Below are 13,992 nucleotides of genomic sequence, written 5' to 3' on the forward strand. Positions count from 1 at the left end.
TTATTTTGTTAGTATGTCTGTGTTTGCAAGTTTACACCGCCGATAAAGCTACTATCCTTACTTCGTATAGCTGTCCACTAGATTACTATCGCAATCGATGCTTCGCCTTTCGGGCAAAACTGCGACTTTTTTATTAGAAGTAATTCGCAGCAACTAGTCAACAGAAAAGACCAGTCCACGGACGCAAAAAGTGCGTAGCTTGCGGAGCACATTTGTTACTGAAACTCCAATTCACCCAGCCAATGTGCTTCCGCTCCCAAGAGGCAGAAATTTTCCTAGGCTAAGAAAGACGAGCATCTTCTGATTGTTGGTGATGGCTGGTTCCAGCTTTCTCGCCACTATGAAATGTTCTCATCATTATATCATGTTGGTAATGTTGAAGTCAACACCGCATATGTGCACCCCAGCCCTTTTTTGACACGAACACTTTTTTATTCCTTTAGTTTTAGGTTTTGCGTGAGATAGAAAATTGTCATTCACAGATGTTTGTAGCGCGAAGCTTCGAAAGAAGCACATAGAGGTGTTGTAAAGAAAGCTTCAGACCTGTAGAAAAGTTTGCCCTGGTTCGAGATTGGAACACGGGACCAATGTCTCTTCATGGCGTCTCCTTACTATCTGAACTAACTTAAGGGATAACAGATCGCAGTGGGAGACAGAATTATTTGAAATGCAAGAACCGTGAATATGACAAATTAGTTCTGTGGTAAACGGCTTGGTGGAGGAAGTGTCACGAAATAGAAAATTCTTCCTTTCATGGAAGTTCCTGCTCCTCGAAGATTTACGCAACTTATTTGCTAGTTTTTGACTAATGAAGAAATTCACGAGGCTTTGCGTTTGCATAAATCTTTATTTTACCTCATGATCGTTTGATCAGTTGCGCATTGGCATTGCCTGTCCTCAAAAACTGTAAAAATACAAATGAATTGTGGTATCCTCAGTTTATGTTTTATTTATTTGTCTTGACATTCAAGCAGACTGCAATAGACTTGCTTAATGGTGCAGAAACGACAGTAAACGCAGTGCACTTCTTAGGAAACCGTGATGTTAGAGGAATGTACAAGAGCGTCTCGCAGGTAGCTCTCACTTGTCTGGGCCAAGACAACTGTGTACGTGATGACTGCTCCGGTGATCTGCAAAATAAATGTCCATGCCATGTTTAGTGAAAGGTGTGCATGATATTGTGTTGCTGTAAAATGAGTCACTGTGGTAATTACATAAAAACGCTTGCGCACTAAATGCGCTGTGGGAATTGGTTCGAACGAAGCTTTCTTTGGTGTTTTATTTAATATTTTATTTAGCATTGTTTTAGACACAGTGTAGGTCTTGGTAAAGCTAAAGGCCAAGAGTAATTTGCCTGACGAAGGTCCTGTCACCCGTACATTGCTCAGTAGTGAATAAAATACATTAGAAACATAAATATGTTAAATATTTACATAAATATACATGTCCTCAACAAGAACAAGGCAGTGTAGGTTCAACACAGTAACATATGTAAGAGATATGAACAAAGATATACAAGCACTAGATGAACCTGATTTAACAAAAAATAATTATACAAAATCGTACAAAATAATACAGACGTGCAAAAACAGAACCTATCAGCATAATGTCAACCATAAAACAGAAAAAGAAAGCACATATGTTTTCATGACATTTTTAAAGCAATTAAATAACGTGAAGTTTTGCGCAGTAGTCCACGTGTTTGCATGTGTATTTATGAAGGTTGGGAATAATATGTTAGTTGTTTTGTACCGTAGCTCGTCCTGCAAAAAAGAACTCGAAAATGGTCATGCCTGAAAATGCATTGCATGATACTTGCAACGATGTTATTGTTTAGCAAGCTTTTGCAAGTTGGGCGCGATTTCACAAGAGAGAGAGAGAGAGATAGATAGAAATAACATTTATTTCCACCAGTCAATTAACGCCGCAGAAGATGGTCTTCCTCCGCAGCGCCTCTATCCGTCGACCGGGATCCCGAAGGACTCACCGATTTCACAAGGAAATATTTTCTTGGAGGTAAGCTTGTGCTGATCCGACACCGAGGATACGTCCAACAGAAACCAGAGTATATCGGGAACATTATACATTGAATCAAAATAGTCCAGGGGTATTCTGTAAGTGTCCACCTAGTGGACATGTCGATGTCGTCTGCTGCTGGAGTTCTTATTGACTGGGATGAGGTACACGTCGGAAGGTGAAAGGCGCTTCCAGCCAATCAGAACTTCAGCAGCAGACGAAATGGATATGTCCACAAGGTGGACACTTACAGACCACTCCCCCCCATCGTCGTCGTGATGTTACACATTTGAGGCGTTTTGTTGCATGGTACATCTGAAGTGCCCAGTAAAGCTTAGCTGCAGATTTGTTTGATACGTCAAACTGTTGCGCGTTGTTATAAAGCGCACTAGATTTGAAATGCGCTGAAATTAACTTCTAACATGATAAATTTACAGTAGAACTTCGGTACTTACTCCTGCGAATGTCGACAGGTCAACAGCAAAGAAACCACAACCTGTGAACTTGAGGTCATCGGGCTTGATGGCATAGAGCATCATACGGAGCTGAAAATAGTAAAGATACTACCGTTATAATCAGTATATATTAGCGTTGGTTTCTAGATTATGGCACGTCGGATTAGTTCAGCGCATTCGTACTTGAATGTTTTCAGGATTTATTTAAAGCTCTCAATCATGAGTTTACAATGCCGCTGAGCTCTCAGAAACTTCAAAAATAATGTTTAGGGCACTATGCAGCAAGGCCAGAGTTTGGCACAACTCGGACTCTCTCGGGCTTTGCGACATGAGCAAAATTTTAATATATGAATAATTTTATATTATATTGTATGAATCATATTTTTATATTGAAATTGACGTGAATAAGCTAAAATACAAAAGAATCATCTTTATTTGTAGTAATTTTGTTATATGCTGGCGGCCATCTGTATATCTGAGCACATATTGACATGTCTGTCTGGTTGCTGGCCTGAGAAATCTCAGCGCCTTGTGTGTGGCACGGTGAAGGTATAATACGGCTTTCTTCTTTGGCGCTCTCTTTGTTCCTGGTTATATTCAAGCTGTGGTTCGTAGCTTTCAGGTGCGCACAAGCATTTTCGGAGTACGCTAAGCTAATTTTCTTCTGCGGTTGAAGCGATTAACTCGGCTGAAAAATTAACCACAATTGAGTCACCAATAAACAACGTGATAGGTTCTTGACCAAATCGTCAAGCTCTAAAAAAAGCCTTTTATCGCAGGTTTCCAAGTGGGGTTACAAACAATCTCAATCAGGTGGTTACAAGTGATATATGTAGGAGGCCCCTATTTGCATGCACAATACCCAAATTGTATAGTTGTTACACATAACATATCAAGAATAATTCACAGGGTCTCTTATGTTATTTCTAAGACGACTTGAAGGCGGAAGCCCAAGTGCCGATGCATTAAAGAGGGACACATGACGTACACATCTTCCTTAATTAGCTTAGTGTACTTCACTTAGTCATCCCTCTTAATTCGTTCACGCATCCTCTAAATTTGTCGTCCGCTTAATTCGTTTACTCGTCCTCTTAATTCGCTTAGTCGTCTCCCTTAATTCGCTTAGTGTACTTCGCTTAGTCATCCCGCTTAATTCCAAAGGTCGAGAATTCGACTTCCACCCAAGGTCGTGGGCTCGAGTGCCTTATTTAACTATATCCTAATTAACTTCGCCTTCATTAACACCAAAGGTCGTGGGTGCGTCTTCCACCAACGGCCGTAGATTCGAATGCCCTAATTAAGTATACCTTAATTACTTGTGTCTTAATTAAGTTCGCCTTAATTACCACAAATGGTATAGGATTCGTCTCCCACCATTGGTGGTGTGTTCGACTCGAACCAAAGGTCAAGGATTCGTAGCCTTTTTGTACCTTTCGTGTCGCCGACGGACTTTTGCTCCATGTGGACTGACTAATGAGGCATATAAAGCTTTCACCTCATTAATTAGAGGCATTTTAAAGCACGTAGAAGCTTTTCACACACACACACGCACACGCACACGCACACACACACGCACACACACAAGCACACGCACGCACGCATGCACGCACGCACAAGAAATAAATGCTGAAGATGAATCTAAATGGCATGTGAGGGCAATGACAACATGCTACAACACTGGAACAAGTCACGAAGCACAATAGGTTGGAAAGAAATTTTCACACAATTGCGTAGGCTTTAAATTTTCGACTAAGAACGATGGTGGCCGCTGACTACAACGTACAATATATGACACTGTACTATCAAAATTACACCAATCGAAACGGATACAAATTGCAACATAGTAAAGCAGAAGCTGCTGATTAACAAAATTTTCGAAGGTGATAATCACGCTAATAAATAAATTTGAAGCAGAATTGATACCGAAAAAATTCAGGAGGGAAATATATTCACATATTTGCAATATAAACATATGTACCAATGGGAAAGCATGGGGCGACAGCATAAGGCCGCACAGTGCACTACATAAAATGTACTGTATTTGAATGCATAGGGATTGCGTCCTGTTGCGAATACATACGACGGGCCTATAATGTGATATATAGTGGTGGACTTGATGTTTTGACTATGTTATTTGATTGAATTGTGGCGGCAAGCCTGATAAGCCAATAATAAACAGAAATTCAGGTTTTCGCCAGAGAAATTATCCCTGTATCCTACCTTCCCATTTTTTATTCTGGAGAAAGTATGCTTACGTAGGTAGGTACTCCCAAAAATTGACATGTAGTCGCGGGCAAATTGCTTTAAGTTTGGATGCTGTTCGAACCTTAGTTATCTATAAACATTGATCAGATTTTATTTTTTTGGACATATATTTCAAGACGATTGCTGAGTGCAGTTCAATTACTTCTAATTAAAAGGAACCTGGCAGCGCATGCACATCGCAACTAAATGAATTTTGGAACATTAGGTCCTTCTTCCTGGCATTAGGTCAGAGAATCACTCGCAAAACTGTGTGTCCAGATCGCCAAGGATTCCTGTCGCAAATAGGGAAGAAAATGCCGTATTAGTCTCGGCACAATTTTTTGAACAGCTGCGGAAATGCTGCAATATTTGAGTTTACACCTGCTTCTAAAAAGAACACAAGTTTTACACTGAAGCGATTTGTATCCATGTACAGGTTGTATGAGGTTTGACTCTCCTTGCAGGTGCACATTGAGTTTATTTGTTCGTTGAGCAGACGCAAAAAGCCAGAGCCAATTTCCAGAGCTACTCGTAACTGGACAGTAGCAGCTCGGGACAATTTCGTTGTGCAAGGAACTCTATTTCCTTAAGGTTTACGAAACGAGACAAAAGTTTTCCAAAACTTAGTGACAGAACAGCCGTGTGATGAGTCGCGTCTACGAACTGAATATCAAATATATTAACCATGGTGGCTCCAATTGGCGCTCTGCATTAGTACACTATGCCTGTTCTAGAAAATCCTAGATGGTTCAACTACGGCCTCAGTCTAATAGCGTGAGCGAACTTAGCCCTCAGGACCGCATTGCAGCAATGCAGAAAAATAAGCTACAGACAAAAAAGTTCCCGGTGACGCACCTACCTGTACTAAGAGGTCGTCAGAGTGGTCCGCCATTGGCACACACTGCACAACGCTCCGAAGCTCGGTCACCTGAAAAGGGATGTAAAGTCTATCGTCTTGCAAAACAATAACCTTGCTTGTTTCCAGCTGATTTATGTGCTCTGCAAGATGAAGGCTTTCCCAAGAGTTACCCCGGTTCTAGATCAGCTGTCTGTCCTATGGCTGCAAGTTTCCTCATCTTATCATACCGCGCAATACTCTGTCGCATACTTGAAATCTCCGAGAAAAAAACAACGGCGACAAGAAGGAAGAACACACGACGAGCGCACTGCCGTCACTTCCTCTGCCGTCACCGTTTTCGCTTTCTTTAACTCGGCACCCATTCTGTTATACTAATAGATTACCTGCTATCTGGTGTACGCATTGTATGACCGGCTAATTTCGACGCTCTTCCCGTGGCTGTTTGTATGCGTGGTGAACATTTGCCTGGAGCTTAATCTAACGTAAAAAAAAATTCCGGCAGCATCGCCGACCTCTCGATGTCAACATTAATGCGATTAGCACCGAAGCAATGTCACGACACACCATATTGCCGCTGCAGAAACGCATTATGTATGACTGTTTGAGGCCTGTATGTGTATGTTTGAAAGAGTGTATCCCACTGAAGACGCTCCGCCATTGAGCGCCACCGCCATGAAGTTCGCTCGCGGCGCGTGTGTGTACATTTAGACAAGATTGTCTGAAAATATATGACGCGGATTCAATTAGGTCCAGGTAAACATTTTTCATTTTTTTTTGTCATTGAAAAGCAGCACATACGCAGTAGCACATACCAATGTGACTAAGTTGGCTTCAAAGAGGTTCATTGAAGATTGTCACGTACCCTGTGGCACATACTAGTGACCTGGCCGAGTTGGCTAAAATACATTCATTGAAGAACGGCACATCCAAGTTTCGGCAGTAACCCAAGTTTCGCCAACCACCGCACAGTTTTCTCGCAATAGGCTTTTCCGGCGGCGGGCCGCACACTCAGCAAGAAAGTAGTAGCATGGCGGAAGCTGCAGACAGGGGACTTCCCAAACCCCGCGCTATATAGCGAATTCAATCCAGAAGTCTTCAAACCACAGTGCAGATTCTGCAAAGAAGTAGCGAATATGGTCCACATGGTGTGGACGTGCGAAGCAATATACGATAGCTCAAACACGACTAGAATCCTGGGAGGCCTTATACTACGCAACTCGGACAGCAAGGCTCAACGAGAAACCGTGAGCCAAGCTGCTGCTGAGTCCTTCGGGATCCCGGCCGACGGATAGATGCGCTGCGGAGGAAGACCATCTTCTGCGGCGTCAATTGACTGGTGGAAATAAATGTTATTTCTCTCTCTCTCTCTCTCTCTCTCTCGCGATAAGCTCGTGCACCGTTGTTTCTTGCTGAGACATTGGTGCAGCTTCCCTTTCGTTTGCTTGAAGAAAGAGCACTAAAACGTACCGCGTACGTTCGCGCTTGTTTTCACGTCACGTTATTCGTGAAACTATTCGCGAATAAGGAGGTTTGCTGCCGCCATGACGTCACATAAATTAGTGCTGTTTCGTCTCAGAGGACGACAACGACAAAGTTCACGCGCAAGTTGCACTGACGCTTGGGAACTAGCGCGCTTCACGCGGCGAACACTAGCCAGTGCTTGTTCCAACGCATGCGATGCTGTCTGCTGATATGTTCCTTATTCCTCGTATTTAATAAATCATTGGCAGGCACCAACAGGTATGCATGCGCAACAGTAGCGCACCCAGGATCTCTGCCAGGGGGGGGGGGGGTGCATTTTTGTGGTTTAGGAGGGGCTGGGGGAAGCAAGCACTTTGCATAATATGCAATTTCCTTGGTTTAGCCAGAGGAATCCAACACCAAATAAAATCATTCTTATATAGGAATCGGTATAGAACACGAAAGTGAAACGTGTCTTCACCACATTGATATATAAATTGGTGTTTTGTGGCAACAGGCGTTGATGCACCCACGCTGACGCCTGGTGGCACGCATACGCAACACCGTCGTGCATATGGAAGCTGCACTAGCGCACGCTAGCACAACGCGAAAGACGAAGCAGGACACACTAATACAACGCGCAAGACAAAGCACGTAACTGAATCTCACCGAGCAAATCAGCGGTACAGGGTCGTAATTGCAGCCTCCGGATCAACTTCAGAAACATTTTCAGGTGCACGCTCCGCTGTGCTTACGGTGAACGCCACCTAGGCCACCTGTGGCTTCTTTGCCAGCGTCCCTTCGGGGCATCGGGGGGAGTGCTGATAAGCCTAATAATTGTAATAATATAATGACACCAAGGATGATGACGATGTTTATTTCTTCAGAGTTTTAGTAATTTAAGTAATTTAAGTAATTAAGCGTAAGTAATTTAAGAGTGAATGAATAAATACAAGACAGTGATAGAGTGTTTTTTGTTAATGAGGAAAATTCGAACTCAAGCCACCTCCTGTATTGTAATGGCAATGTGAACAGAACACGGAAGCTACACGTTGGACTGGTGGGGCTGGACGCGTGAAGGGGGGGGGGGGGTTACAACAACCGAACCCCCCCCCTCCCCCGTCGGTGCGCCACTGATACGCAACAATTAGCAAAAAATTATTAGCCGATGCTTCTATAGAAATTTTCTTGGTTTGACAGCGGTGTATTTGTCAGTGCACTGTTAGGCTGCCACCAACTATATATGTTCCCTTTCCTGTAGTTTTACTTCCTCCATGGTGGGCTCAGTGGGCTAAACTGGCTGATGTTGTTGATGGCGATCGCGACAGCCGCTACGTACGGCAATCTTCATGCGGTGCGCCTCGACTGGTGGCACCAAGATGCTGAGCCAGTGGAGGACAAAGGAGAAGAAGAAGAACAGCCTGACGCGGAACGGGAACTCGGCTGCGGTGGCGTAGTAGGCGTAGCCGCAGAGCAGGACCACGCTGTAGGTGTAGGCGTACAGCAGGCTCGGGCCCAGCATGGAACACGCCATGTCGGCTAAGTTCTTCACCAGGGACAGTTGGGCGCGCACTTGGTCCACCAGGAGCACTTTACTGCGTGGCACGGGAAATTGCGTGGTAGGTAGAGTTAATTGCTTTAGGAAATCCGCGTTATGACAAGATGCAGAAGTATGAAGGCGCTGCCGTCAAATTTCCCGCAGTTAAAAAATTATAGGAAGTGACTTTTCTGAGAATATTAGACGAAGGTAAATTTTCAAACATTATCACGGTTGTATGGGCGAGATGATGGGGAATAAACTTAGGAATCGCTTAAGTTAGTTACACGCGGACAAGAACAGCACAACGACATGACACACATTCCTCGCTTTACTTCTTTCATATAGAAAACCTTGTCGATGAAAAAATTCATCGACGATTGCGATACTTACTAATGCGAAATTTATGCGCAACTCTATACGTGAAAGAAGTATGCGAGCTAATATTCTGTATTATGATTATATAGTAGGTACACGGTTTATATTAGGAAGAGAACGCTGTGAGTAGCGTGGTTGGCGCGGTCAATCTGTCTCGTGCGGCGCATTGCAAACGGAGCGAAGTGTGGCACGACTGCCTCGCTAATCGGGAGAAGCGAGAGGCAGCGCGTGGGTGACGCGTGGGCACGATTCACAGCAGCCGCCGCCGCAGACAGACCTCCGCTCATGCAGCGCTTTGATTCCCTATATGGTATCGTTGGACGCACTCGCGGCATCCTGTATCAAAGGCATTATCGGTGAACCGACGACGGCGTGCTACTTTGGCGCCATTTCGTAGCGGTCGTCGCCGCAGAGCCCGTCTTGCGCGGCACTATAGGCTCTCGCTATAGCCTCCTCCTCCGTTTTCCTCCTCGCACTCTCTTCGCTATCGCCGTCTTTCATCCCCCGCTGCGCTCCACATTCGCTCTTTCATCCTTCGCTGTGCTCGTTCACTCGACTACGCCGAGGGACGCCGACGCTCAACGCAGGAACGGGCGCCTAAGAGTTGCGCTCTAGAAAAATTGGGTAGGCTGTTTAGCGGAAGCAGCCATAGTGCGGTACGTTAAACGTCTTGTGCGTGCTGCAGAGGGTGTATGGCCACAAGGGCTGTACAGAATTGACGTAACCCAATATATCATCATTAGCCTTCATCATTATGTCCACTGTGGGACGAAGGCCTCTCCCTGCGATCTCCAATTACCCCGGTCTTGCGCTACCTGATTCCAACTTGCACCTGCAAATTTCCTAACTTAATCACCCCACCTAGTTTTCTGCCGTCCTCGACTGCTCTTCCCGTCTCTTGCTATACATTCTGTAACTCTAATGGTCCACCGGTTATCCATCCTACGCATTACATGGCCTGCCCAGTTCTATTTTTAGATGCGAGAGCATCTTATGCTCGGGGCAGTGTCCGTACTGCGGCGTCCGCACCCATACTGCGCATGCGCAACTCTCCCTCATTCTGCTCTCCTACGCAGGGGAGCGCTCTCCTCCTCTCCTCTCCCCCTCTCCGCCACAGGTGCGGCGCAGCAAATCATTGCATATAACTCTCTCTCTCTCTGTCTCTCTAAGGGTATGCCGGTAGGCGGCGCAAGTGTCGCGGCGCAGTATAAAGCGCGCGTTCGCTGTGCTTCCGTCATTCTCTCTCTGTGCAACGATGTGCGAAACGCGATGAACAACGTCAACGTCGGCGCTAGTTGCAGTGGCAGCGCCACCGCCGCGGAGCAGAGGAAGGCTCGGGAAGCCGAACGTAAACGTAAGCGTCGGCAAGCGGACCCCGAACTTCGGGATAGGGAAGCCGAGCGTAAACATCAACGTCGGCAGTAAACTTGTACGGAAGCAACACGGGCTCGGCACGCCGAAGTGGAACGTCGGCGTTCTACTTCTCTCACTCTAACTTTCATTGGGTTGTGTTGCCAAGTGAAACGAAACAGAAACTCGATGTGCATCCCCCGCGACGCTTTCGCATCCCACCATGGTTGACCGTAGGGTGAGATGATGTGATTTTTTCCTCTTAATGTCAACTAGAATATCGGCTATCTCCGTTCGCTCTCTAATCCACACCGCTCTCTTCGTGTCTCTTAACGTTAAGCCTAACATGCTTCTTTCCATCGCTCTTTGAGCAGTCCTGAACTTGTTCTCGAGCTACTTTGTTAACCTCCAAGTTTCTGCCCCATACGTTAGCACTGGTAGAATGCAATGATTGTACACTTTTCTTTTCAACGACAGTGGTAAGCTCCTAGTCAAGATTTGGCAATGCCTGCCGTTTGCACTCCAACCCAATTATATTCTTCTGTAAATTTCTTTCTCGTGATCAGGGTCCCCTGTGAGTAATTGACCTAGATAAAAGTACTCCTTTACAGACTGTAGAGGCTGACTGGCGATTCTGAATTCTTTTTCCCTTGCCAGGCTATTGAACATTATGTTTGTGTTCTGTATATTAATCTTCAACCCCACTCTTACACTTTCTCGGTTAAGGACCTCAATCATTTGCTGTAATTCGTCCCCATTGTTGCTGAATAGAACAATGTTATCTGCAAACCGAAGGTTGCTGAGATATTCGCCGTTGATCTTCACCCCTAAGTCTTCCCAGTCTAACAGCTTGAATACTTCGTCTAAGCATGCAGTGAATAACATTGGATATATTGTGTCTCTTAGCCTGTCCCCTTTCTTGATAGGTATATTTATACTTTTCTTGTGGAGAACCAAGGTTGCTGTGCAATCCTTGTATATATTTGCCAATATATTCGCGTATGCATCCTGTACGCTTTGGTTACGTAATGCCTCTATGACTGCTGGTATCTCTACTGAATCAGATGCTTTTTCATAATATATGAAAGCCATATAGAGAGGTTGATTGTACTCCGCAGATTTCTCTATCACCTGGTCGATGACATGGATATGATCCATCGTAGAATATCCCTTCCTGAAGCCAGCTTGTTCTCTTGGTTGGCTGAAGTCAAGTGTTGCCCTGATTCTATTGGAAATTATCTTGGTAAATAGTTTATACAATACTGAAAGCAAGCTAATGGGTCTATAATTATTCAATTCCTTAACGTCTCTCTTCTTATGGGAGACGTGGGGGAGCACCAAATATATATGTGACACTTACTCACGCAATACAATGCTTACATGCTTAACTTATGTCGCAGCTAGTGCGGGCCTTACGGCGTAATTTTGCAATCGTGCTCACTCCTTATTCATGCATGTACGTTTGTATTACAGGGGGTGTTCGGGCACCAAGGTAAAGAAACAACCTCCCTCGGCTTTGTGACTTTGCAAACTGACAATATGCATCAGGGTATTACGTTATAAATAAAACAATTTGTAAGTAGTATAACTGTGAGCAGGAACTACTTGCCTTCATGTGCTTACAAAAATGTAATTGCTTAGAAATTTTGAATAATAAACCGTAATAAATAACGTCATATGAACGTCTGAAGCCACATGCATTACGATTATACAAGCCCATGTATTATCCATCACTCCAGTAGTAGATGGACAATTATAGCGCCAGAGTTGCCTCTAGTAATTTTTGTAGCAAGCTCTTTGGTTTGTAGAATACTGACAGAAGCGCCAAAGCACAGCCTAGCGAGCGGTGAGAGCAGTCTTTCAGAGGACATATTACTTCGCGATGCCAGAAGACATACCTCTGTAATGGACGAGCTGCCAAATCGCTCAGGCACACAAGCGGCGCCTTGGTGTTCAATAACAGACGATTTCCAAAAAAAAAATTGGAACATGATTATCCATCGTACCTTTTCGAAACATGACATTCTCCTACGCACTTAACTACCGTGCATTTCAGTAACAAAAGGGGGTGGCACATTGAAAATGACTTTGTTAAGTGCCACATGAATTTGATGGACATACGTCGTGTGAAGATGGCACCAAATTTCCTAGTTAGTACAAAAAATAATCTGGCTATGCAACTGACATGCAGTTTTGCACTAGTCCTTTGACCCTGTTACTTTGATCGATTCGCACTAGAGGTGAAAATTCTAGATTTTGATGAAAATATTTTTTAAGAGCAAAACTTTGCGCGGCAGTTGACGACGAGATCACTGTAAATTATCTATTTATCTGCAGAAGAGTGGTAATTTGAGTTGGTTGGTACATATTATAGCTAACTAGAGTAAGAGTACGTGGGACAGGACAAACAAAAAGAGCGGATGAAGCAATTTTAGCTTTTAGTCCTTTCCTTCGGTTGGCCCTGTTCTACGCGCTGTTGCTCTATTCGGCTAGCCCATTGATCGGACCCATTAGAATCGTTACTCAGAGTTGAATGTCTTCTTTTTAATCGCCTGTCCTAAGGAAGGCTAGATGACATGGCGGTAAACTCGTGCTGCGCTCTCTCTAAGCTGCCAGTGCTTTTTCTTCGAGCTCGTCATGTGACTGGGAAGTTTCGAGCACCTGCTTTCCGGTACGCCCCGGGATCGGAGACATCGGTCCAAGCTCGTGCGTATGCAGTTCACGTAGAGGACGATCGACCTCGAGCAGTACGTGAGCAGGACCCGGATGCTGAGGCCATGGAAGGCCAGGAAGGTGATGCCCACGCAGCAGTAGCTGACGAGGACTGCCATGGGGAACGGCTCCAGCTTGCGGCCTTTCTCCACCAGCACGAGGGTGCCGAATTCCGAGTAGATGTCCAAGGCCATGTTCAGTAGCGGTGTCGGCCAGCTGCACAAGAGACAACTCAGATCAGTTAAGAATGGCATTCCAGCCGGATGGCGTATGCAGGCGCCCTAACTGTAGCACTGTCGAGAATGACACTCCACTAAAGCATCCATGCGGCACCGTCATTGCGAAAGCCCTCTTCGGAAGCTTGCTTGTTTACCAGGCGCGGATTTATTGGTTGTGTTGGACTTGGGACTGCGATCCTCCAACGAGGTGGCTCTGGTGATTTCTACGAGAAATTCCCCCAAAAGGACATGTTAAAATGGTGTCAGTCGTCATCTTCAGGCAGCACAAGCCGACCACAACGAAAAGACAGCTAATTGCCAATGACGGAAAGGTGGCCTTCGGCATGCCATCTCATTAACGAGTCAAGGTGTTACAACTGGAGGAGTTGCCTTTCTTTTGGGAAAGCTGTTGTGCCGTTGACCTCATCACCTCGCATCCCTGAGACAATGAGGGTTGGACCCCACTGTCTCCTTTTCCATCTTGTAAGCACGTTTGGTTGTGGACCACCTGATTGGCCATCGAATCATCGCATCACCGATTTCTCTCATCTGTCGGTCTGGCGAAGACGACTATTACTTAACAGGACATCTGGTGCTGTTCGTGTGTGCTCCATAGCTCAGAAAATGTGTGCGCCTCAATAATCCGAATATGAGTGCTCCAATCTAACCTGTAAATGTGTGTGCTTCAAAACATACTGCAAATATATAAAACGAACTCTGTGCTTTTCATCCCACCTTGCTGTATCTTAGTCCTCATAAACA

At 45.0% G+C, this 13,992-nt stretch overlaps 1 protein-coding gene across 1 annotated transcript; it reads right to left on the reverse strand.

Annotated features, from left to right (window-relative positions):
• Positions 1 to 568: 568 nt before the first annotated feature.
• Positions 569 to 8,687, reverse strand: LOC119464312 (uncharacterized). Its single transcript, XM_037725224.2, has 4 exons — positions 8,375 to 8,687; positions 5,575 to 5,643; positions 2,472 to 2,561; positions 569 to 1,130 (listed from the first exon to the last, which is right to left on the reverse strand). The coding sequence occupies exons 1-4, from the start codon at positions 8,567 to 8,569 to the stop codon at positions 1,029 to 1,031; spliced, it is 456 nt and encodes a 151-aa protein (XP_037581152.2). The 5' UTR covers positions 8,570 to 8,687; the 3' UTR covers positions 569 to 1,028.
• Between the last annotated feature and the right edge of the window lie 5,305 nt (positions 8,688 to 13,992).

The sequence above is a fragment of the Dermacentor silvarum genome, chromosome 9, assembly GCF_013339745.2.
Source record: "Dermacentor silvarum isolate Dsil-2018 chromosome 9, BIME_Dsil_1.4, whole genome shotgun sequence".
NCBI classification, from domain to species: domain Eukaryota; kingdom Metazoa; phylum Arthropoda; class Arachnida; order Ixodida; family Ixodidae; genus Dermacentor; species Dermacentor silvarum.